Source organism: Belonocnema kinseyi, chromosome 4, assembly GCF_010883055.1.
Source record: "Belonocnema kinseyi isolate 2016_QV_RU_SX_M_011 chromosome 4, B_treatae_v1, whole genome shotgun sequence".
NCBI lineage: Eukaryota > Metazoa > Arthropoda > Insecta > Hymenoptera > Cynipidae > Belonocnema > Belonocnema kinseyi.
This window is the reverse complement of record NC_046660.1, coordinates 88,390,160-88,417,747: the sequence shown is the minus strand read 5'-3', so window position 1 is coordinate 88,417,747 and position 27,588 is coordinate 88,390,160. Positions and strand designations below refer to the sequence as shown.

Genomic DNA, 27,588 nt, shown 5'->3' with positions numbered 1-27,588 from the left:
TACACTGTAAGTGCTTTGGAGTTTCAATGTGACAATATTTTAACACTTATTTGGACAATTTTGTTTCTCTATGTCCCCAACATTTATAATCGCAACTTTTTATGATAAAAAAAACGGCTTTATTTTGAAGCAAGAAATGTAGGCGACAGTATACTAAAAAAACAGATTTGGGCAATAGCCATTACTTAGATTTGAAAGGTTTTTGATTGAACAATAAAAAATTAACAGACTTATAATCTAACATTGAACCTTTTTAAAATTAGTTAGTCAAAGCTGCACGATTCTAAAACTGAAAATTTTATGAACTTCAAAGAAAATAAAAATTATTATTTAATATACCAAGTTTCAAGATACTTTTAAAGTGATAGGAAATACTTTACAATAATGAAATTAGACGCTAAAATTACGTCATTTTAGATAACTATTTAGAATAATCTAAAAAAATTTTAATTGAATTACTTTAATTTAAATCGTTTAAAATTAATAATTGTGATTCATACTTTTTAAAATTAAAAATGCCGCTAAAGGTTCAACATATCATAGTTTATTACCGATAATTTGATCCTTCATTATAACGTTTACTGAAACTGGTCGAAATCCCTTCAAAAAAAAAAAATAAATAGTTGGTGATTAAAAAGAATTTTTTACTAAAAAATTTCGCTACATCCAAGTAGCAATTTGTTCAAATCTCAAAAAGAGGCGACACCCTAGAAATACAAAAAGAGAAAAAAACAGTAAATGGTCAAATACTTACGCATCCCCAGCCATCCTGACTGAAGAGTGCCTCCCTCATAGTATTGAGTTGTTCCAACTGTTGCTTAGTTGACGGATTAGTGGTAGTTGGCGTGGTGGGAGCGACGGATCCTTGGGCAGGATTGACGATTTGATTGTTGTTGGGATTGGACGTGGCTGAGGGTTGTTGTGGCACGTTATTGCTATTATTGTTCTGCGCAGTGGGATTAGGTCCCGGACCAACAGGATTGTTTGGTTTTCCCTGTGGCCACTGTCCATTGTTCTGATTTCCTCCTTGGACTGGATTGTTCGGTTGAGAGGTTGGCGGTCCAGGTTGGGTGTTCGGCGGTTGATTCGGATTGCTGACTTTGTTGACATTCCCTTGGTTGTTCGGGGCCCCCGGTGGACCTTGATTTTGATTCGGATTTCCAGTAACGGATCGGTTGACGTTACCGCCCCAGTTGTTAGGAGGTCCCGCGTTTCCTGCAGGATTTCCTGGAGTTCCACCCCATCCGGATTGCGTGGCGTTATTATTGTTGGGAGTTGTGGCCTGAGTGGCTCCCCAGTTGGCAGCTCCACTGGTGTTGAGTGAACTCTCTCCACCGCCCATCAATCGCAAAATTGAGGGAATCCCCCAACGTCGTTTATAATCGAGAATCGGATTGAGAATTTTGTTGCATGTACGCATCGGTCGGCTAAAAAGAGTATTCAAGGCATCCTTCAGTCGTTGACGCTCAATTTCACATTTGTCTTTGTCGAATTGGTAAGCTTTTTGATATGCTGGAATGAGAGTGCGAACATAGGCGATCAGTCGCGGCGACTCGAGTTTCACGCAGGAGAGAGTTTCCTTGTCATGTGCATTGATAAGAGCCTCTAGGGCGATACAGTCTTGATCGTACAAGGATAAAAATGTTTGCTCTGCGGCGCTGTCGTCTTGATTGTTGGTCTTTGCTAACTTATAATCATTGGAAATCGAGTAGTTGTCAGTAATGTCGTGCTTTGGGTTGATATCATGGACCCAAGGTTGCGATCGAATATCATCATCATCGTCTTCGTTCGAGCAATTCTCGGGTTGAGAAACAGGTACAGCATTTGTTTGGGATGTGACGGTGGCTGATTGGCATTTAAGCGTCATCGTAGGCTCGCAGATAGTCAGTGTAGGAATGTTGACGGCCGACCTAACTCGCTCTTTGTCATCGGATATGTCGCGCCCGGTGCGAGACAATTCAGACTTATTGCTAGACTTATCGCTTAGCGTAGACTTAGATACAGACTTAACGGTAGAGTTAGATTCATGACCAATCTTAGTAGACACTTGATACTTATCGTTCTTAAAGCTATCGTTTAGAGGCTTGTTAGACTTATCGTTATCCTGAAATGAAAGAGCACCAACAGTAAACATTGTTGCTTCGGTACAGTTAATACCATTATTTTGAGACCCTAACGTCCTAACATTAGTAGTCATTATAGAACTAGTCTTGTAGCACACAGCGACGTTAACAATGTCTTGGATAACATCTCGATTATTGTTTCTAATATTCATTTCTTCTCCGATACACCTATCACTAACTTCATTATTATTACTATTACAATAATAATAATAATAATAACTATCATTATTACCAACGTCGTTATCGTAACGCTTAGATTCTATCAATAATGGAACACATATGCGTTGCGTCAGCTCGGTCACGGTGAGGTGTCCCAATGGAGAAGTAGATGGTTCTCGGACTCGTGTGAGACTCTCTAGGAAAGATTGCAGAGCGTGGTCGGTGATTTCGTTTTTGGAAACGATAAGCGTAATGGAAGAACTGGCGGAATGCGCCGCGAAATTCTGAGCGTAAGCGGGGAACGATCTTTTCTCGAGAGTGGTGTCATCCAAATCATCGATTTGACATTCAGAGACACTTTCTGCCGTTGGTGTTCGTTGACTGCTCGTTGTGGGTGCGATGATCTGGTTTTCAACGAGCCATCGGTGGATTTGCGCGAGATCGCTAACCAGAGAGCGGTTACCGCTTAGTGATTTCATGCTTTCCAATCCGTCAGAAGTATTATTTGTGTCAACTAGAAGAGAAGATTCAGTGGCGAGGCTCTTGTTGTTAAGGAGAAGATAGTAGTCACCGTAACTGGTTGAGCTGAGCAATATCACAGACTTTGAGTTATTATTACTTATGAAACTAAGATTAGCCTTAAGGTTATTGTTGTTGCCTCTGCAAAGGCGGGACCCTAGTAAGGAGTAATTGTCGACAGAGTCAGCGAGATACGGCAGCCGCTGGGGGTAATCAGACTTGGGTATCCTAACTAGGCTAGGTACCCCAGCGGGGTTGCACGCATCACCCCTCGTAACGTTTAGATATAGACTTATCTTTAGTACCCTAATGCTTAGATCGCTAAAGCTATCCTTATTATCACTTAACGGCTTACAAGTAGACTTAGAATTATCGGCGGAGCTGCCTAGCTGACCAAGCAAGCTCGGTGTGTTTTGCTGTCTGTACTTGTGATGATTATGTTCTGCATTGTTGTGGTTATTTACTTTATTATTATCATAGGTTAGAAGGTGATTTGTTGGGTTTTTTGTGGTTGCTGGCGCCACTGACTGGCGGGCCTCGCCGATGCTGGCTGAGCTGAACTCACCTGCAATTTCAAACAATTACCCCATCAGTCATATTCAAACTATCGTTATCAACTCATTTAAGCCAGAGCCGGATTTTTACCGCAGGCGGCCCTAAGCCCACCCTGAAATTTACAATATTTTTTAAAATTTTCATCAATAGGTTTTGCGATTGCAGAGTTGACAATCGAAAAAAGACAATACAAGTGAAAAGAAACCGACATGGCCTTTTTGGCCTCTGGTATAAATACGACACTGGTCTAAATACTTCCTGTTCTAAAGGATAAGGTTCTATCTCTACGAATGTGCTAGAGTTTCCCATACAATTTAAAATTATGAATCTTTAACGCTTCTCGAGTTCGCTACACGAAATATAATCTTTCAATTCGGATCATCCGATGCAGTCTTGTGATTTGCACATGTCTTTTCTCAAAATCTTATTTTTGACAGCTTCTTCAAATTTAGACATTACTTTGAAATTTTTCAGTTCGAAGTGTATTTTGATTTTAGACGTGTCATCAGGCTTTCAAATGCTGAACAGCTCTATTTTTTAACAGAACGAAAATAACTAAAGTTTGCAACATTCTCCCTTTTTTCCAAAGATTGTTCCAGTTTGCAAACAAGAATTTAAAGTAATTATAGAATATTTTCATTTAAATGAAGAGATTAGTAACTTTCACATAGAATAAAATGCAACAAATCTTTAACGATTCTTACGCGATTTTCTGAATTTACTTACGTATACTATACAAAACATATATTATCAACTGGTAAATATAAATGTAGTTGAACTCGTTTAATTACTCCATTATAATTTACTTTGCCAAACTGCCAAGAACAGCTATTACACTAATTTTTTGTTACGAAACTTAAACGTAGACTTTTCAGTAACTTTCTGAGTTAAAAAAGCCAAACAAGTAACTACTTTCATAACGAAAAAAAAATGGAAAAAGTGAGTCGCTAGCTCAGAACAGATATAAAAACTAGTCTTTTTTTCAAACCACAGAAGCAAATCATCCAAAAATGTATGTGCAATAAACAACTTTGCCATCAGAGAAGCTGAACCTGCAATTCTCTTCAGCTTTTTCCATCTGGCTCAACAGAATATAGAGCAAAAGCAAGAACTGAGATCACTTGGTCATTATTATCCTAAACAAGGCTATTCTTCAAGAAAAATGCATATAATCTTACCAGAATGGCGTGACAGGACGGTTAAGAAGTCATTGGCGGCGGTAGCTTCGGGGTGGCTGGTAGGTGCTGCCATCATGCTGCTGTTTATGGATTTGATATCACAGTACCTAGCGTGCTCTGGTCCGTTCCCCTCCCCCACCCCACTCAGACTGCTTCCCTCTAATACTACTACATCTCCCTGAAAAGAAACATAAACAATTTAATAATATAAAGATTGTATCTCAAAAACTATTGTCAAAGTTAGCGTTAGTCGATTAAAAACATTGAAATCGCATCCAATTAGTTATTGATAAAAATAGAATCAAAAATTAAATAAATAAGATTGACAATTGTTCATTTTCAAGTGACAACATTATCGCTACTGCTTCCAATTAAAAGTCGAGATAAAATCTAGAGTAATAATCGTATCAATACAACATAATTAAGAGGCCTTTAAAAAATACCACCATGCAGGGGAGGGTAGTAGAGGTTTTATACGTATCGCTGTCGAGATATATTCCAAGAATTATTATAATATACACTGTTTTTTAATTATTGCGATAATAAGGTCTGACTATTTAAAAAATATTTTTGAATAATACAGCCATTATTTTCAATATTTCATAGCATATTTCTGTAAAATTCCTGAATAGGGAAATTACCCATTAATAAAATTCCCGAACAGTTTGACAGCAGCTTAATGGAATATTCCTGAATAATAAGATTTCCGAATTATAGAATATCCCGAATTTAAACAATTACAATTTTTTCAAATAAATATTGATTAAATATAGAATAATCAAATATTTATATAACAAACAATCATTTAAGATACTATAAATATTTACAGGAATTATTTTCTTTATAAAAACATGTGATTATTGTATTTTTGATAAGTAAATCATATTTTCTAATTCGGCAATTTTCAGTCGGGAATTTTCTAATTCAGTAATTTTATAATTTGGGATTTTTCAGTCGTCCCACTTCCCCATACCTGCTTAATGAATTTTGAAAAGCACTTCATCATATATTTATTTAACCAACCAAAAAATATCTCTATTTCTTGCCAGTAATACATTTATGAACAAAAAAAATTGCAGAAAGAAATTAAAAAGTTGATTCGCTCTTTTTCGATATCATTCGAATTTTGTGTTTAAATCATTTGAATTCGAAAAAAGGCCCCATTCGAGTTTTATAAATTAAAAGGTTGGGGATATTTTTTTAAGAATGATCGCTGGCTTTTATCACAATGTGGGAATGATTTAGCACGTGTAATCTACCAGACTCTTTGAATAAAAAACGTAAGTAGGACTTCATTGCGAGGAAATTCAGTCTTATCAAAAATAATCAAAAAAGTTCTGTTTACCTTGGAATTTTGTACGAAGGCATTTGTTTCGGTAGAAATCTCATGTGAACTAGAATTGTGTGGAAACATTGGGCTCAGTTCTTCTTTGGCAGGCAATGCATAGAAACCAAGATCTGAAAATTAAAAATATTATTCAAGAGATCTAATAACATTCATAAAATGGTTTTATCAACTGTCGATTTTTTGAATAAGGCATATTTGAAAGAAACTAAATTACCTCGTAGACTATCACTATCAGTGCGCTCCTAGCTCCATGCCAGTAGAGATCTAAAATTAAAAAAAAAAGAATGCAACATTTTAAAAAATATAAGAAATAGAGGACAAATTCTGATCTCAAAAGGCTAATATTAAACGAGTTTTTATATATATCAAGAGCACCTCCTGCGCTAAACTTATCGTTAATGTTAATAAATTGCGATGATATGAAAAAGGTAATTTAGCTTCTCTGACTTGCATTGTTATTTAAATGACGGCAACTATAAATTGATTGAAGAATGTCCAGCCATATCAGTGATTAACATTCCCTGAATATCACTGATAATAATCCCCAATAGGAGTCACCGTTTTTCAAAATTGCTCTTTCGCTTACAGAGTATCATCATTTTGAACGAAAAAAAGGCTGGGTTGGTTATAACTCTTCAGCCTCATTACCGTCGGCTGTACTTTAATATTTATGTAACTATAAATAGTGGATGACAGAGAATGTGGAAGGTGAAAACAAAAACATGAGCCTTCATTTCGTGTACTGAATTAATTTTTGGCATTGCGAAAGTAAAAAAATAATAATTTGAAGCTATCGACAGAATAAAACCTAATAGAATCAAAATCGATAATATTGAAAAAATTTATATAGGAAAAATTGGAAAAAATTGTAAATAAGAAATAAATAGTTGAAAATATAAGAAATATAATAAATAATAAATATAAAAGGATTAAAAAAATAAAACGTTTGATTAAAGGAGCATGAATTTGAGTAGTCCTTGAATACATATTGGCTGTTGCTATAATTACACACAATACCAATAAAACTTTATTGCATCCCAAGGCTTTTTATCCCTGCAAAAAATGAAATGTAAACAATAGGAATTCCTACTTGCAGGAACTTTTCGCTGTAATATTCAACATTGCCGTTCCCATTATTAAAAAAAAAAAAAAAATTTTAATTTTTCATTTTAGACTCAAACAAGATTAGAAATGGATTTTCTGCAATAGAACAGGCTAATCTTACAACGAGTATTTTTAAATAAGCTACAAAAAAAATGAGAGAAGCGCATAACTCAAGAGCTAAATAAAGACAGGGAAACTCGAATTCTGGGAGAGATTCCTATTATAAAAGTGCAGTCAGCGATTTTGAGATCAGATTTGCGAGACGTATTCTCTATTCTGGGATGGTAAATAGTACTTTGATGTGCCTAATAATTGCGAATTTTGGGACCGTAACGGTAAAGGGTGCCGTGGGAGAAAAAAATCTGGAAACAAATCGACCCTTTAACAATTTGACAAGGTCAGATTGAATCCCGTGTTGCCAAATATACAAGTTTTTCTATTCTTGATCATTTTATATAAAGTGATTTCACTACGCCATAAGGATTTTTTTTCGGTATAAAAATGCTCTATTTTTTATGATATAAGATTATATATTATATTTATGAAGGAGTTTTGTTAATTAGAGTTTTCTATTTAAAGCGAAACATATGTATTAATAATGCAAAGAATTAAGTAAATTCTATAACTTAAATATTATTCCAATCTTTAGAGAAGAAATTAAAAGGCTTCTAATTGCGATTTGCAATTTTTCAAGTTTTGCAACCTCAGAAATTTGATTAACGTTGATTATTTCATATAGTTAAGAAAACGTTTATTGTTAGAGTATTCTAGACATTCAACTGTTGAACTTTATTTTCACATTTTAATATATTTTTATCTAACTCAATATATTGCTTGAAATATTTCTTTAAAACTTGTTTTAATACAATTTAACGTAACCTTTTTCTTTTTCATTCTTTTGTCGATAATTTCATATCTAATCAGCTTCTGCTTGAGATTGTAGTGTATGTGAAACTTATCAATGTCATTAAAACTAATTTTTTAACTAAACAGTGTGTTATAACTAGTCTCAGAAATAAGTTTATTTGAATTTTTATTCTTCAACTTATCCAGGCTCAAATATGTACGATTATTTAAATTCGAAAATTTTCTATTTGGAACGACTTTGACTTGAAACGGTCCAATTTAAAAAATTTAAATTTGAAATTATCCGTTTTGAAACGTTTCCTATTTCAAGTTCTTCAAAGATGCAGGATTACAATTTGAAATAAAATTGCAGAATTTAGAATGATTCAATACAAAATTGTACCACCTCGCATAGTATTGATTTTAAATAATCTTATTTACAAAGTGTCAATATACAATTATCTGATTGTGATTGTTTCCAATTAAAATATTAGATTCCAAGCAACATAAAATTCAAATTAGAACTTATACTTCAATATTATTTTGCATTTACACTACAATGCGTATTTCCGTTTTCACAAGAATGACCTAAATAAAATAAAGTTTCTCTCTATTTTCATTTTCTGTTGAAAAATGTGACCAGTAAAGAACAGTTTTAACTAAAAACCATTTGAAAATTCAGAACACACAAAATAGCAGTACAACAAACCAAATTTAGAAAGCATTGAAAATTGCAATATTCTTGTCAGAACGTTTCAAAATATCAATACTTCAACCGGAAAAGCGTCTAAAGCGAAGGACGATATCACAAACTCATTATTATTTCACAAGACTATAACTCTAACTTCATCATAATCGATTAACCTCGCTTTTATTACTTTCGCAGTAAAAACTAAAATCACATCAAACTTCGGACCTTTCACAATTTAATTCACTCTAATCCAGTCACTTAAAAAAATCAAATTATCACTTCACAAGGATCCTTGTTCAAACTCTATGAAAACTCCAAACTCCTTCCAATTAACTTATATCCTTTCGAACACTAAACAATTGCATTCACATTATTCCTTTTTGAAAATAAGATTAGATTTGACTTCACCACTCACTGCATATTAAAACTTGAAAAAATTAAAACCGTTCCGAAACCGAGTTACAGATAAACTAAAATAACATGTACAGCGCAATATCAAACTACTATCAAACCGGAAGCGATCACTATTAGAGCAGAAAGCCCATAGCCACTTCGAGAAATTCACAGCGGAAATTTTGTAATTGTAACCAAACGGGGCTTTTGCTTCTTGCCTTGCTCCGAAATCACTAGTTGGAAGAAAAACTTTCCAGGCGACGGAAAATTCGCAATGATCAAAGGTACTTTCGTCTGATTGACGTTAGTTTTTGAAAATATTGGGACCTGGCAAAAACGGAAGTAAATCTCGGTCCCGAAGTAGCGCGCACTCCTTAAGCTCGTCGTAGTCAGTGCTATTTCGATAGCGAAAATACGAATTCCTCGCGGAGTGGCGCTGCCCCCTTCCTCCGCGTACCGAAAGGTCAGCCAACAATTCCGAGGCGCGAAAAACACGAGGAAAGGACAGTATTACCACGTATTACTCTCGTTTCTGTTTCGCCTCTCTTTTCTTTTCTGTCTCGTTGAGGCGATGCTCCGAAATACGGAGCATGCAAAGTAACTTTCCCGAGTCGAACTGAAACGACGTCAAAAGAGGATCAGCGATTCTACAAAAGAACAACCGCGCCCTCTCGTCTCGCCCCCCAGCCCCCTCATCCAGAGAACCAACCCGTCACTGTGCACAAAAAGGTTAGATAACGAGCTACGGAAAACAGAGAAACAACGCCGCCGTCGAATCTCGCTGCACTCAGAGCTCGGTCTCGAGTACTGTGGTCAGTGCAAGACGACTTCGACGTTGAACGTCACGGAACGCACCATTTGCACTTTCCCAGGTGACGAGGACAAACAAGATTCCTGCATTCTTGAGGGAGCGTAAAAAAATCAAAACTTACGCTTCGTGCCCGAAGAACAGTCTAACGCACGGAGCTATTTCGCGTACTCGCGTTAGAGTGTAGCTATTCTGACGAGCAATCCGCCTCCCCTTACAGATTCAGACGAGAATGAACGACAATGCACGAGTGAACAGGGATGTGCTGGTCGGGCGCTAGGCCCCAAGTGAATTTGCAATTTTTTTCTTGAGTTTCGTTAAGGAACTTGTTGGATTTAATGTTTAATGTTAGTAAATCTTAGTTTTTGACAATTTAAGACAATTTTTTTGATATTATGTGATAATAATTTATCATTGTAAAACTATTTTTTTTAAATATTTCAAAAAATTAAAAAGAATTCGTTTTGCCTCCCCCAGCCTGAACTTTTCAAGTATTTTGGAACCACTTTTGTTTAGAAATTTAACTACCGCGTTAAAAATGCATCTGCTCAATTTCAATTTGAATTACTTTGGTGAGCAATAATTTTAATGGTTGATGTTTTAACTCTTTTGTTCAAAATTGGTTCTTGTTTGGTTGAAAATTATAATTTTTCAAAATAAAATTTAAATATTCCATTATTGGATAAAAATGAATCCTTAGTGGAAAATTCTTTTTTTCTGGGAGGGGGTGGGGGCAATTTTTTGGATCCACGAATTTAACTATTCCATTTTCGGCTGAAAATTGACCATTTTTGGTTAAAAATCCAACTGTATGGATTCAAAATTCGTTAGAACATTTGTTGAAAATTTATCTTTTTTTTTAATTCAACTGTTTTTGATTTCAAATTAAAAGCTTTTTTATTTGAAATATCAACTATAACATTTTTCGTTGAGAATTTATTATTTCGGTTAAATTCGAATGTTTTTGATTTAAAGTACAACTATTTTTTTGGGTTGAAATAAAAACTATTGTACTTTCCGTTGAGAATGAATATTTTTTACTTAAGATTCAACTACTTGGTTCAAATCGGAACTACTTTTTTAGAAATTAATTTGTTTAAATTAAAAATGCTTTGCTTGGTGACGCTGTGAAGCTCTTCGCCTGGGGTGATTGCTAGAGAGATTGAGCAGTGACCTGGATCCTAGCAGTATTGCAGAACGAACGTGTTATCGAAATAAAGAATACTGCAATTCTAAAATAAACAATTATGTACCTCATTCTTAAACGGTTAGAAAATTTAATTTTAATAAAAATATTATTTCAAACAAATCAAAGTAGGTGACTAAATTATGCTATGCCTGTTATTAATAACTATTTTTAAAGTTTCAAAACGCACTCTAGAATGAAAATCTATGTTTAAAACTAGTATTAAATTTGAAACTCTTTTGATTGGAAATCTTACGTTTAAATTTTGAAAGGAAAAAACATAAATTTAAAAAAGGCGAATTGTGTCAGAAGATTGCACTTTGCACAAGAATGCTTCAAAATATTTGTTTTCAAAAATCAGTTAAAAAAACATATACTCAAGAAAATCAATTTGTATAACATAATTGCATAAAATGAGTTAAAATGTGAAAAGTATGTTTCTGTTTAACAGTATATGCAGTTACACAAATTGACTTTCGTAAGAATATGTTTTTTAAACTGATTTTTGGAAACATAATTATTTTTAAATCTTCTTGTGCAATTTTTTTACTCAATTAGACTTTTTTAAGGTTATGTTTTTTAAATTTCTTTGCAAAAAAAAAACATTTTGAAATTTAACAAATTTCCAAATATACAGATGAAATAGGTGATAAATTTCAAATTATGTAAAAAAAAGTTGAGCAGATGAAGATCTGTGATGATCGCATTTGCTCCATTGTTAATTGTGAATTTTGCAAAATTAATTTTTTTTTATATTGACCAATTTACTAATATTTAGAGAAGGAATTGATTATAATAAAAACTGTGGCCCATTATTTAGCCTAATTCATTTCGAATTCATAATATGGTTTCAAGTGCAGTTTTCCACAACAACAATTTGCGCATTGCACAGAAAGTCTACAGGATACAATTACAGAGTAAATATTCTAAATGTTCACATTGTTCGTTAGTCCATTTGCAACATCAGGCCTGCAATTTCCTAAGTCACCCAAGCTAGAAGAATAACCCAGTGGTGATGGTGAAAGTTAAGAGTTACAGTTATTAAAATGCAACTTTTTTTTAAACAATAGGTCCTCTCGTCTCTTTTAAAATTCAAACTTAACCAGGGTTGCTACAAATTTCGAATTTTGCGAATTCCTAACTCTCTCTAAAGAATTTTTCATTTTCCCTGGCCGTTATAAGTTTTTCTTTAAGTTATAAAAATAACCTTATACCTAGGCAAACAATAATACTAAAGAAAAAAATGTTTGTTTCTAAATATATTAACTTTTTAACCAAATAGTTGATTGAAATTTTTTTTTAACAAAATGCGTGAATTCTCAACCAAGTAGTTGAATTTCCAAGAAGAAAAAATTAATTTTTAACAAAATAAAAAGATGGATTTTCAACAAAAAAGGGAAGTTAAATTTTCAGTAAACAAAATTAATTGTCAATGAAAAAAAAAGAATTTTCAATGAAATAGTCAAATTTCCAAACAAAGGAATGATTATTCGACCAAGAAGATTAATTTCCTGTCGAAAAAGACGCATTTTCAATGAAATACAAAAAAATTTAGCTTGATACGATCTATTTTCCACCAAAAATGGAATAGTTATATTTTCATTAAAAAAAATTTATTTTTAACCAGAAAAGAAAGAACAATTTTTTTCAACAAAATAGTTTTATTGTCAAACAAAAAATTAATTTTTAAACAAAATTATGAATTTTTGCACGCAGACGATTAATATTCTACTTCAATACATGAAATGGTAACATTTTCGTTTAAGAAATTAATTTTCAAAAAGAAAAAAGATGTTAATTTTGAAACAAAAACAGTTAAATTCAAGGTTGACGGATTTTCTACAAACCTGTTGAATTTTTTACCAAACTAGTTGAATTTTCAACAAAACATTTATATTTTTAAACAAAAAGAATGACCTTTGAACAAAATTGTTGAACTTTCAAAAAAAATAATAACATTTTAAATGAAATAATACAATTTTAAAGCACAAGATGAATTTTTTCTGAAAAAATATAAACCACAATTATACGTTTTAAGACTCAGTTGTTATTATATTTTTATATTTATTAGTATATTTGCCCCTAAGTTTGTAAATCTTAGTTAGATTTTCTGTGCATGGGAGGGGATTTAAGAAAATCGCTTTACGTAAATTGTGGATGATCCCAAAACTTGAACTTCAGTTTATTGAAACTTAATTCACTGACTCTTTTCAGTTTTAACTTGTTTTAAATTCCAGTTTTAAACTCCCTGACTTTCCAAAAACCCCTGATCTGTAGGAACCCTGCCAATCCTCCATACCTAATTTTTATCTAATAAAATATATTTTTTTAATCAACTGACCAACGGGCATTCCATTTTAAGCTCAGATAAAATGTTGCTCCTGATTAATATAGTATTCTTTCTATTCATCTTCTTAAACTCTTTTATTCTCTCTGAATTCTCCATTCCCTCTAGTTTTAAATTGAATTTCTTCAGAGCCTTCTACATTTGAACGCATCCCCTCACGATAGGTAGACGAATCAATTTTGATATATAAGTAATATCCATTCGTTTTACTTTTAGTCTTATTTTTTTGTAGGCTTATGTTCACATCTCGAACCGAATTTAACCGCACAGCTAGATAAGTTACCAATCCAGAACTTCAACAGGTGAATTCAACGTTTTTTTCAAAGTGACAATTATAGAGGTGAAAAATGATCTTTAAATGCGACAGAACTACTCATCATGGAATTTCACAGCCAGATAGCACAAGACAACAATACCCTATGCCAAGTTTGACCGGAACTATTTACGCAATATGAATCTACTGGACCAGATCCAAAATTTGGTCCCTCTATGAGTTCAAAACAAGTCAATACAAGCCAAACCTGTTGGCTTTTACTTTGATTTTGAACTGGCTATAGTTCAAATTTATAATCATTTATTGGTCCAGCCTAAATATTTTTTAACCCAAAAATTAAAACTTCAACTGATTTTTGGAAAAGGAATTTTCGAATTATTTATTTTTTAGGTTTATGCAACTATAAAAGTCCGGGCACTTAACCCTGGGACACCCAGCGGAGCACCTACTCAATCGTAGACAGAACATGCTGTCAACAGAGAAAGATAGGGCAGGGCGGCCGGCATCCAATAGCGATGCTTCAGGGCTTAGGGCTTAGGCCTTCCGGGCGAGGAGAAATATCAACTTCCTGGATTCTCTACAGCCTGAAGCTCAAAGATCTGGCCGAACTTGATGACGAGCTTCGAGGAATTTTTTCCGAAGAATCCGACCGCTGGACTATCACTTGTGATTTTTATAATGCATCGAGAGCTTTAGCGGATACAAACCGTAAAACAAAACCAACGGCTGATCATGTGACCAAAGGATGACTGCATCAACTCATCACAAAGATATACTGGGTAAGACAGTACGCGTCCCGCATTCATTGGATGATTGACTACATAACATCTGGCAGGGATTTCACCGCCAAGGTTCGGCAGTTCTTGCGCGAACTGAGGATCCGTTATCACACGCTGAAAAAGTCAAAGCTGCTAGCCATCAGACAGCATATTTTTGACAGAATACGGATCTAACTGACGCTAGGAGAAGTCTAGAGCGGTGAGAGATCTTCCAGTTACTGTCAACCATCCGCCTAAATCAGAGAAGGTCGAAGCAATTTCGAGAGAAGTCTATGAAGTTCAGCATCCACTGAAAGAAGACCTAAAGAACATAAATAGCTTCAAGGAGCTGTGCAATGTCCTCATAATACCTGAGGAAGAATGCCACCTATTACTACCGAGGAGGTGAAAAAAGTAATAACATGCATGAAGAATGATTCCGCTCCGGGATCAGATGGTATCAAGACCTTCTGGTGTAAGAAGTTCCCTTCAACCCACCAGCATCTGGCCCGCATTTTCACCCGTAGCTAAAAGTCGGAAGAGCCTATTCCGTAATGGTTGGTGGAAGGGTATACAGTACTCCTGTCAAAGATGGGCAACTTTGCTGATCCGAAGAATTGCAGGCCAATAACTAACCCGAATATGCTGAATAAGATCTTCACATCTATCTTAAATTATAGGATTGTTGAAACTATTAAACATGGGTAGTGAGAGACGTATGAACAACGCGTCTCAAATAAAGGCGTAGTGTCGGGATAACTTGCTCATCGGTATGTGTCTGCAAAGACGCAGCATCATACCAGCGCTACATATCAATGGCCTAGATTGACTACCGGAAAGCTTTCGATTCAACAGCTTTCAATTCAATAAACTTATCATCTGTCTGTTGGAAAGCTTAAAGGCTCATCCACACATCTTGAGGTGTATAAAGAGATTGATGCCGCTTTGCAAAAATAGATTTAATATCTCATCTCGAAAACATCGCGTGACAACTAACAGAGTTACCCTTCAGAGAAGTGTCTTTCAGGGCGACACCATAAGCTCTCTCCTCTTTGGCCTCACCTTACTGCCACTATCTCTCGCACTTCGACATTCCCAAGTGTCTGCATGACACGCACAGCATATCTTGTTCACCCCGAGCACCTAGCACACATTCTATCTAGTGTTCTAACTCATGTAGGAACGACGTACATCCAAAGACACAATGGGGTATTAAGAGTGCTTTATTACCATATCTGTTACTCTTACGGCATTAGTCCTGACATCACTCCGCCAAACGCTCCTACGAAAATGAAGTCAATTATCGAAAATTAAAAGTTCGGCACCTGCAGACAAGAAAATCACATCCAAGGAAAATGAGAAGAAAGAGAGGCGTAAAGACCTCACAAGGGAGTTGCGACGGCTATACCTGGAGGTAACAAGCTATCACTGGTTCATAGCCTGAAAAGCATGCCTGCGTGAAAACGCAATGCTAAGACATTTGCGGGAAAAATGCAGAATGCTATCGTCCTTGGGTCTCTCCGTGGTCTCCGGGTGTACGGGACTTTTGCCGCCAAACAATCATCCGAGAAAATATTTGGACCTTTTTTGCGTATTTCTATAAAACTTCTGATCCCGTATAATGGTTTTCAGCCAAATTCGCGTATAATTTAAAAAAAATAATTTTAAGGACTATTTTTAATTAGCCGGTGTGCAAAATTACTAATTTCTACAGTGGTAATGGGCAATAATTATTCCCGCACAGTATTTCGGATTGAACCTCTTTGCATATTATTTAGAGATATGGAAGTCCTCAATTTCTAGGTAGGTGTTGCAAGAAATATTTTTGTTCGGTCCATATAAATATTCAACTACATGTTTGAAAACGGTACTTTTTATGTATAAAGTCAAGCAAAGATGTTTCTTAATTTATGATAGCGACTTCATAAAAAGACAAGAAATTTCATAATGGTACATCCAGAAAAAAGATTTATGGAATCAAAGAAACTTTCTTTTAATCAAAGAAACTCTATTATTTATATACGGTCCAAGAAACATTTGTTTGATTTAAAAAAATTTTGCTGTTATTTTTTGGTATTCGATTTAGAGATATATTTAGTTAATTTAAACGGAAAGTTTCTTTCAATTAAAGAAATATTTTGTTCCTTCAAACCGAATATTTCTTTGAATTGAAGAAATATTTTATTGCTTCAAGTAAAAAATTTCTTTAAATTAAAGAAATATAATTTTTTATATGACATTAGAATATTTTTTCAATAATCGAATTCGACAACTTGAGTTTCAAGCAATTTGCATGGTCTATTTGTTTTCTAACTTACAATTCTTCACGAAAATTTATGGTAAAACGATAAATTGTGATGAAATTGTACACAGAAATAACCAAAATTTACATGAAAGCGAGGTTAGGTCGTGCAGTATAAAAGTATCTATTTACACAGTAAAAAGCAGATATGCTTTCTATAAATCCCTACGACGCAAGGTTGTCGCGCACTTCTTTATCACACATTTGAGCGATTTTAATTATTACCAAGGAGCTACCTGCCTCCGCTTTTTCGCAATAATTGAACAACACGTGTTCCAAAAGACGCCGTATTCGAAAATAATCATGGACATAGGAAACACGGGACTAGGCATGCCATTGCGGGGCAGTTGCAATGAGGGGGAAGGTCTGTCAACTTTTGATGTCCCACGACAAACATGGCAGCGCCCACATATTTAATTTTTCTTTCACAGTTTGTCGGCCCAAAACGCTCGTGTGCATAATCAAGTGGCACATCATAAGATGGCGGCCCTTCCCACTCATGGAATTTTCCCCCTTCCCGTGAAGTCAACCCCGCTCGCCCAGGTTCGGATAGCATGGCTAGTCCCGTGTTTCCTATGTCCATGCAAATAATAAAGTGATTTGTTCCGCGCAATCTCGTGGCACATTAGTAATGTGGATTAAGAAAATCTTTCTTTTATTCAAAGAAATAATTTTTTTATTTCAAATTACTGACTCTAAGGAAATTATTTCTTTCATTGTTCCTAGTAAGTTTTTTTAATCGAAAAAATTTTGTTTTAAGTCAAACAAATCATTTAAACAAATAATTTCTTCAAATGGAAGAAACTACGTGACATCATTTATTAAAATCAAATGAATTTTCTTTTAATATAAAAATATTTGCATGTTGAATCAAAAGATTTTGGTAAAAAAAATGTTGTTTTTTAAAATTTAATGAGGACTTTTTTCTGTATGCACTGAAAGGAATGAATTGCTAGTACAATCATATTGCGCGTTAGATCAGCCATACAGATTGCTAAGCTAACCCGCAATATAACTGTATCAGCATTTCATTTCTTTCAGTGTGACTCTTAAAATTAAGCAGTGAAATCTCACTGATTTCCAGAGAAATATAACTGGTTGAAATAACCAGAAGTGTTTCATTGACAATCAGTGAGAATTCACTGGTTCACTCAGTGGAATTCCTACACTGGTTTAATCCGTGAGGTTCATTGGTTTCTCAGTACCAGTAGTCAGCTGGCCGTACGGCTTGTCGCCTGTCAGCTGGTTAGGTATTACTCTTATCCTGCATCACTATTGTGGAAGCAGTTGCAAAATTATCTTTTAAAAATCGGACTTTGCTCCCATAACAACAAATGAAGGCCGGGCTGCAATATGTTGCGCCTAATAATTGTGGGAAGACCCGTCGTTATGTCAACGTGTCGCGTCGCTTAAAGTCAAACGCAATATTTTTCAAACGAAAGATATTATATGCCCTGATTATTGCAGCCAGACGCCAATTTTTTATAACACAAATACAAGTACACAATAAGGTTCGTTTTCACTCGAGAAATGCCTGACCGGCGACGTTGCGCGTGCCAGTCGACTGAAGGTTCATGTCTTGCCCGCATGGAGCGCTATATGACTGATTGAATCTGTCGTTTGGCGTCACTGGTACATTCAGTAGCGCTCTTTCAATTGTGATAATGCAAAATACTGATTTAACCAGTGAAATTTTCACTCGTTCAGTTTCGAAGAGTACACGGAGAGAAATTTCGAGATATTAAAACACGGACCTGCTCACTGATTTTATCACGCTTTGGCCCGAGAACCCAGATTTCGGAACCCTGTTTTTTGAAGCAACAGTCGCAAAGTTTCAGTAATTAGGCCACGCCCTCTTTACTCGCAAGTCTTGAATTCTATGGTTTTAGATCATACAGTCCGAGATTTCAAAGTACGTAAAAATTGTAGCTCTAACATCGCGCGCTTCCTTGAACTCAGATCATGCGATTTCTCTCCTTGTACAGGCTTTTAGAAATTTTATATTTAAAGGATATTCTTAAATATACACGCATTATCATTGTCCAATAAGTAAAAAAAGTTAATGATAATAAAAATAAAATAATTCAATTTTTAAATTTGTTGCTAAAATCCATGAATTTGGTGCATAATAAACACATTTTTGTTATTATTTTGAAAGGTACATCAGACCCGCGGTTTAGGATCCAGCGGTGTGGGAATTCCTAAAACTGCTGTCCCCAGCATTTTTTCAGCTCGCAGGGCGAGAGGTGGTTACAACTCATGTCTCAAAAACACCAGAAGCTTAGCGGAAAGGCGCAGTCTGTTAGTGCTCACTCACATAAAGTGCACAATATTATGTATTCCAATTGGAAACTGTTTAGACGGTCCTGACTGTTTACGTTTTGATTCTCTCGATTTAAGATCAAGGTTATTTGCAGGCAATCCCCGACACTATTCTTAAGTGATGGTTCGGTCTACTTAAAATTCAGTGCCTATTACATCCCTTGGGAAGTGAGTGTTAGATATCCCTTTACCGAACGACGTCAGCTACTGACAGATTATTAGTTCCAAACGGTGCCACACTGACAGATTACTATTTACAGAAATGACCACTGAATAACGCACAATGTATTCTCTAACCGCACTGTTGACATATATATGTATAAAACTCTACCTAACACCGAACCACCTTGAAAATTTCGCGCCATACGAGATTACCAATCACAGTCCAGACAGCTACTAACTGCCACGTCAATAGTATGTTTTCATCTAAAACAATAGAACCCGTGAAATCTTCAATTATCTGAAATTACATCGCGAAATGATTCAACTGTAAATCTTCCTGCACTCAAAATCATGAACAAAACAACCAACATCCCAACACTGAAAATAAATCAAGAAATGAAAGAAGTACAAGATTTTCTACCCGTAAAATCAAAGATAAATATGAGCTGGCCTTCGAAAAATTTGACAAATGGAGAAAACAAAATAAAACCTAAGAATGTTCAGACAGTGATCATCATCATTATCAAAAATAATTCACTTCATAGGGCGTTCTCGCACCATTTCAGTAAAGGGCTACAATGTAACGCTCACTTTTTAGAAGGCCCTATACTCCTATAGTATAAGAACATACTGATTTTAAATCAAATATCGTACATCGCTCGCAGCACTCGACTTATCTAGCCCTACTTGGGATGTAATATACTATTTCCTGAGATTCGTGAAAATTATAAAAAGATGTTTGAATCAAATAAGTATAAATCTGGCACAATAAATTTACTTTTACAAATGAAAAAAACATCTTTATTTAATGTAATATTACAAATGTTAAAACAAATTACGGCATGCTCAAAAAGGTTTCCTGCCTCTTTCCCGACTTTCCATGACCAACAAAATTCCTTGGCATCTCCAGGTTTTCTAGGTAAGCAGCACACGCCCTAAAATTTGTATTTCCGGTTAATTCTCGGTTATATTTTATTTCCGACTATTTACTGGCATTTTCTCGGTTAGTGGACACCCATGTCTATAGGTGCAAAATAATTCAGTTTTGCCCCGAATTAATATGGATGTATGAACTGAAAAAACTGGGATAGTTCAAACTTCAAAGCTATACCGCCCTGTAACACTTAGCGAATTGCGAGTTGATAATTCGAGCAAATGTTTGAAAATAGGGCACTATCACTTAGGTGATAAACAAGTGATAAAGACTTAGCCAAGTCGCCTCGCAAAGGTTTCTTCCACGAACATTTCGACAAAGTTACGAAGTTTGAAAACAAGTTTTCAACAATGTATTATTCTGCGAATTCAGATCCAATAAGACGATATATCATAGCATAGATATTGCTCAAGCAATTGCTTATAAAAGAGATCTTAAGTTTTCAATGTTATATCACGTCGCGTATCGAATGATCAAATTCAAAACTAGGTTCACTAAGTAGTCACAACACTCTGAACTCGAGACAAGCAATCTTTTTTAAAAACGGAAATGTGGGCATATATCTTTTTTTAATGGCTGATATTATATTTGATTTTTAAACTGGCATAGGAATCTATTAATTAGATTTTGTAATTTTCCTATAAATAAACCCTGATAAGGGGGTCGTAATTGGTTTAAGTTGACTTTATCCCTTTTTTTCCTTTTTTTTTCGTTAGTTATTTTTGTATCTAATGAGCCGAAAAGTGAGGTAGATTGGAGGTCTGTTTTTTACTTATGAATCTTTTTCATGCTTATTTTGCATAAAAGGATTAATTATAAAATATAATATCCCTTCTATCTTAAATAAAAACTTAAAATTCGTTTAGTTTTACCAAAAATTATAACGGATTTTCTACCTAAAAATACGTAATTTTATTAAAATAATTAAATTTTTTTAAATAGTTGAATTTTCAATTTACAAAGTTAAATTTTGATCTACATTGAATTTTCAAATTAAATACAAAATAAATTAAAATTCAGCCAAAAACAGTTCCATTTTTAACCAAACAGTTATGTTTTCCAGAACCTACTCAGAAGAATTCACAGAAAAAAATGTAATAGTTGATATATTCTAGGAAATTTATATCTGAAGAGATAAAATTTAAAAGCAAAAAGACGTATTTTCAACGACATAGAAGACTTTTTAAATAAAATAATTAATTTTATAACTAAAATGTCCAATTATGAATAAATAAACATTTTTTAGTATAAGAAAGAAAAAAAGTACATCCGAATTGCTGAACTTTCAAACCAAGAGACCAAATTTCTGTAAAACAGTTCAATTTTCAACCCAAAAATATGAATTTTCAACAAAACAGTTAACTTTTCCCAACTTATTATTACACGAAGCACCACATCGAGTTGAAAATTTGGAATAATAAATAAGAAGCACTAAGAAAGGTGGGCCTGGTCCTACATTTGAATAATTAGGAAAAAAGCAAAAATAATATTACAAAACATTATTTTTTTATCATTGTGTAAGTATAGGATCAGACCCACCTTTGTTAGTGCTTCTTATTTATTATCCCAAATTTTCAACTTGATGGGGCGCTTCGTGTGAAAATAAATTAGGAAATAAAGAAAGTGTCCGTAATGAATGAATTTGGCCACATGACCCATCTATCACATAACCTTTAAACTATTTTTTATTGAAATTTAAAATATTTTTTTGTTGAAATATTATCTTTTACATTTTTTGTTAGAAATGCATCTTTTTAGTTTCAAAATTCAACTCTTTGTTTGATATTTGCACTAGTTTCCATAAAATTCATTTTTTTTTGGTTGAAGATTTTTTTTTTGATTGAAAATTAAACAATTTAGTAGACAATTTTACTGTCGTGTACATAATCAATTTTAAGGGTACACATACTTGTTTAAATCATATTTTAATCAGACTTGTTTAACCCTCATCACTTATACCTCTGAAAAATGACATATTACTAACATAGGGTCAAATTGACCCCAGCTGACTTTGATCCGTTGTCATACTGATTTTATGCATGGTTTCAATTTGAAAAATTCACAGACGCTATTTAATATATATAAATTATATACTGATTGTTTTTTCAAATGAAAATTATGTTGAGGTGTACAAAAAAAATTATCTAAATCCTATTTAAATTTTATTCAGGAGTTGATGTTGGGGTCATACTGACTCCGTGGAAGTGTTGGGTGTGAATTATCTATGGCTTTCCCACCTTGAATTGAACATTGTTTATAGATACATGTTAATATTCACTAATTATAAGGGTATACGATTATGTATAGTAAAGAACTAAAATATTCATTTGTAATCTCTAAAATAGGAAGACATTTATGTTCAATAAGAATTATATTGCTTAATATTTTATTAAAAATTCGTATTTTTCGTATGAAAGTTCATCTTTTTTGGTTGAAATTAAATTTTTTTGGTTAAAAATGCAACTGTTTGGCTGAGAACTCAAATATTTGGTTTATTTCAACTGTTATTGACTTAAAATCATCCTCTTTTTTTTTTGTTGAAAATTTATATGGTTTAGTTTAAAAATTCTCGTATTTGGTTTCAAATGTACCCTCTATTAAATGTCTTATAGAAACCTATAGAAATGGATAAAAGGATATATAGAACCATATCGAAATTTTATAAATTGAATATAACTCTATATGCTTCTATATATCCTTTTGTCCATTTTTATAAGTTTCTATAAGGCAATTAATCTTCTTGGTTGAAAATTCGTCATTTAAGTTTGAAAAACCATCACTTTCGATAGACATTTCACCTTTTATGGTTAAAAATGAGCTGCTGGATTGAAAATGAAAATTCAAATTTACGAAAAAAAATGACGGCAAAAATAACGTGAGATAGGGAGAATGGAATAAAATAATTTCAAATAATAATGTAAAAATTTCCCTGTTTGCCAGGTTTTACCTGACCTACGGTCACCATGATTTGATTTACATTCTACAGCCACCCCTGGGAGATCATATTCACGATCGAGCGTACTTTCGATCCTCATTCACATTTACGTTTTACGCTCTACGCCACTGAGTCGATGGTACTGAATTCAGTCGGATTCAGCTACGGTCTCGAATCTCCGATTCTCTAAGCATCCTCTCTCCTTTTCATTCAAGCATATCCGAACCCCTCAAGCTGCATCATCGGATCGGGGGGATCATCGAGTCTATAAGAATAAGAACACCCCAAAAAATTGGAGCGACGACCGCTCTCATCTTCCTGGAACCCTCGTATGAAAATGCTAGGCTTCCTTCCTAGTCCTAGAGACCTAGAGCAAGTGGGATTACATTTCGTATCACTGGCTCATGTCGACCTCTAAAGAAATAATGATTTCGAGAACGATATTATGCCCAGTCACTATCTCACTTTAAAATTTATGAGAATTCGGCCATTCAAATTAGAATGCACTTACAATTGTAGACATTCTGGTTTAGAGGTTTTTTTTTTACAAATGAAAGGGATCTAAACTTGAGAGCTACGCGAAAGAAAGAAGCTTGATTTCACTAGAATTCAGCTTTGAGTGGAGTTAAATTATCTGTAAGCGCACTAAATTTACTTCGAAATTTACAAACTTTATTAGAATGTGATTGAACTTTATTGAATTCGACCTGAATTTATTTTAATTCATATTTAATCGCCTTGCAAGGCAATGAATCAGACTTTACAACCCGAAATGCTCACAAAACAGGGAAGAATGTGTGATTTTTTATGAAAATAGGAGGATAATATATGGTAATTAAATATTCGAATAAAATTAATGTAGGTGCCATATCGAATTTTATACAAAACGCAAAGTCCTACAATTTCAAATGGAACTACATATTGCATTTTCATCAAAATAGTTGAATCTTCAACCAAATGATGTACTTTTAATAAAGTTTAATAATATAAATTTTTAAATAAAAATGGAATAGTTAAATTTTTAGTTAAAATAAATGTCAACAAACAGAAAACAAACTTTACAAACAATAGTTAAATTTTCAGCCAAACAGATGGAAATGAATCTTCAACCAGAAAAAAATGAATTTTTAACCTACAGAAGATTAATTTTCAACACAAAAATGAGTATTTAACAAAATACATGAATTTTTAAGTAAAATAAATGAATTTTTAACAAAATAGTTGACTTTTTAACTGAAAAAATGAATTTTCAAGCCAAAAGGACGAATTTTTTATTCAAAAAGACAAATTTTCAACAAAATAGTTGAATTTTCGACAAATAAAGATGACTTATTAACAAAACAGTGGAATTTTTAACCTACAAAGATGAATTTTCAAACAAAAAAGATTAAACTTTAACCAGAAACAGTAGTATTTTCAACCAAATAGTAGAGTTTTTCAGCTAAAAAGGCGACGTTTTTAGAAGAAAGTTAAATTCCCAACAAAAAAATGTATTTTTAACAAATAAAAACGACTTTATACCGAAAAATTTAAATTTTAACCAAAAAGAACGTATTTTTTATCAAAAACTACAAATGAAGCGTGCTCTGCGACAGCTTACTAAACGACAGTTGCAATAGGTATAATTTTTTAGCTATATTCATATATTATATGCCCTATGACATTGCATAATGCAGTGTTACGGAACGCGTTTCAAATGTTCAACAAAGCAATTTTATTTTCGATCCAAAAATATTACTTTTCAATAAAATAGTTGAATAGTGTCAAAAAAAGAAGACGTTTGAACCAAAAGGACTTTCTTGACAACAAAGGAAAACTTAAAAAAAAACGGAAAAGACGAGAGTAGGGGAAAACGTTCAAAATCTGTTGAATGCATTTAAATTTAAATCGACTTTGGATTCCTGAAGGGTAGCGTTCCAAAAGGATATATCTATTTCGATAACAGGATTATTGGAACAAAAATCAGATAAATTCTAAAACACAGTGTGGTAAGACGATGTGGTTATGTCATTTTTTTTCATTACAAATTTCGATCATATTGTTTTGCATGTTTTTAGAGGTTTTGGCTTTTTTTTTAACTGAGGACTGGGGTATCTCGGAAGCACATTTTTTCTCAAATAAAAAATGGATGTTTAATAATCATCCGAATCTTGGTTTAAAGTAGATAAAACGTGTGTCTCAAACGAAAAAAAGTCCCTCTCCATTTTCTACAAACTTAATGAGATTTCCTAAATAAACTTTATGACGATTCAGCAATTCAAACAGATTTTCATTTTATGCTCAACTTAACAATCTGCAGAGAATCAGCCTTAGTGTCAGGGATTATCAAATCGATACTGTAGTATAATCAAGTTAAAAACCCTGTTTTAACTTTTTTTGCCCGTCTGAGGGTGCCAAACTTTTGACCACAGATCATCGAATCGAAATTCACGGATGGTTAAGTTAAATATTTTGTTTGTAGTCACTTGCATAATTCGAGTTCGGTCAAATTCACTATCAAAAATAATCAATTAGATACTGACAATTTTTTAAGTTGTATTACTGTGATTATTTTATTAATCGCTTCGAATTATTTAAAAATAAATTAATCTATAATATGATTCATTGTCCTTTAACGTTCTTTTGCAGAATATGGCACCGGCAGGACATTATTACGTAGAGCTCATGAAGAGTTGCTAATGCAGCCAACAGATGTTCGAGCTATTTCTAGGTAAAATTTTTTCATCGAATTGAACAGTTTATGACTTAAAATTAACACATTCTTGGCTACAATATCTACTAATACATTACTCGTTGAAAATTCACATTTTCTGGTTAAAAAATAACTTTTTGAACTGAAAATTTAATGACTATATTGCAAGTGTTTAGTTAAAAATTAACTGGTGAAAAAATAATATTTTCGAGTTGGAAATTCAACGGTTTCACAGAAATTTATTTTATTGTCTTTAAGTTCAATAATTTTAATAAATATCTTTTCACTCTGGACTGAAAAGTCTATATTTGTTGAAAATTCGTCTTTCTGGACGAGAAATTCATCATTTTATTTGAAAATTGATCTCCTTCGTTGAAAATTGGGCTATTTTGTTAAAAATTAAAAAAAAAATTTTTTATCCTTTTAGTTGGAAAATCAACTATTTGTCTGAAAATTGATTTTGTTGAAAAATGGACTTTTTTATAGAAAATTAATATTCTTGGTTGAAAATTCGTCTTTATGGTTTTTAAATTTTAAACAGATAATTAAAAAGACTTACAAAGGAAAATGTTTGTAATTAAATATTTTAGAATTATGTATTGTAAGCCGAATAATTTCATGATTGAAAAAGTTAACAAGGGAAATTAACATTTAAAAAAGTTAAAAACTGAGTTATTTCAATTTATTAATTATTTAATTACTTTCTTCAAAATATGAAGATAGAATCACAGAAAATCGCAAAACCCATTGCTGTTAGATGTGTAATTCGTTCTCCAACGGTTTTCCAGCAATCAGCCTTATTTCCTGACGTAAGTAAAATGTATAATTTTCAATGGTATAGCCGTAAAAGAAAATATAGCCGGGCGGTACTTTCTATAAACTACGTTACCAGTTGGGGGGGGGGGGGGGGGGGGGGGGGGGGGGGGTATGGAAAAGGCTACAACTACTTATTAAAAATGCATTTTTTTACTTAAAAGCTGATTCTTTGGCTGAAAATAAATTTCTTAAACAGTCCATTAAATTTGTTTATTTTTGGTTAAAAATGTATCTTTTTTTGCTTAAAAATTTAACTATTTGGTCAAAAATGTATCTTTTTGAGTTGAAAGTTCAACTTTTTGGTTAGACATTCACGTATTTTGTTAAAAATTCATGTATTTTTAAATAAAATTTATCTTTCTTGTAGAAACTTAATCTTCTTGGTTAAAAATGCAATTTTTTGGTTGAAATAGCAGCTGTTAAATGCTTCGCTGGAAATTCAATTATTTGATTTTAAATTTACTTTCATGGTCAACATTCTACTGTTACGTAGAACATTAATCTTTTTGGCTTAAATAATCATTAATTTTGTAGAAAATTAAATTCGTCTTTTTGGCTTTGAAATTAAATAACTTTTTTGAAAATGTATCCTTCTTTGTTGACAAGTAACTTTTTTGCTACAAGTTTAACTGCTGTCGGCAAAATTCGTCTTTTTGTGTTGAAAATGTGACTATTTAATTAAATCTTTAACTATTTTTTGGAAAATTTGTCTCTGTTACTGGAAAGTTGATCTACTTGGTCGTTTTATGTAACTGTTTGGGTGAAAATTATTTTTTTTTCTTTCAAAATTCGTCTTTCAATTTCAACTTTCAACTTAAATTCTAATTCAACTATCTTGTTGAAAATGCATTTCGTGTTTTGCTATCCATCCATAATATCTACAATTTTGAATATAAAATATTATTTGCAGTGTCTGAAAACATAGCTTTCGACCAACCTTGATGGCATACTCGCTCTGAAGTCGGGAGAGAGTTTGGACCACGACGCTCGATAGCACCTAATTCGAGATCCTGAGATCCATTTTTCCTTGATTTTTTTTGTATACGAGGGTGGATTGATAAGTTTCCGGCCTGACCAAGAAAAACAACGTTTTTAAGAATTTTTTTTTTTTATTTCTCAACATAATCTCCTCCAAG

General features: G+C 33.3%; 1 protein-coding gene and 1 long non-coding RNA gene across 11 annotated transcripts in view; one reads left to right on the top strand and one right to left on the bottom strand.

Annotated features, from left to right (window-relative positions):
• Window positions 1-27,588, bottom strand: part of LOC117171208 (trinucleotide repeat-containing gene 6B protein) — an 81,521-nt gene that overhangs the window by 27,099 nt on the left and 26,834 nt on the right. For 4 of the 10 annotated variants that reach the window (XM_033358293.1, XM_033358302.1, XM_033358304.1 and 1 more), the window contains exons 2-5: window positions 6,097-6,146; window positions 5,880-5,992; window positions 4,535-4,712; window positions 755-3,366 (exon numbers count right to left, since the gene is read on the bottom strand). In XM_033358293.1, the coding sequence (XP_033214184.1) occupies window positions 755-3,366; window positions 4,535-4,712; window positions 5,880-5,948 (2,859 nt within the window). In that variant the 5' untranslated portion in view covers window positions 5,949-5,992; window positions 6,097-6,146. The other 6 variants (XM_033358294.1, XM_033358299.1, XM_033358295.1 and 3 more) reach the window with 6 other exon arrangements.
• Window positions 25,572-27,504, top strand: LOC117171210. The gene is made up of 3 exons (XR_004466854.1): window positions 25,572-25,654; window positions 26,356-26,445; window positions 27,363-27,504. It is a non-coding gene; the product is annotated as an uncharacterized LOC117171210 (long non-coding RNA).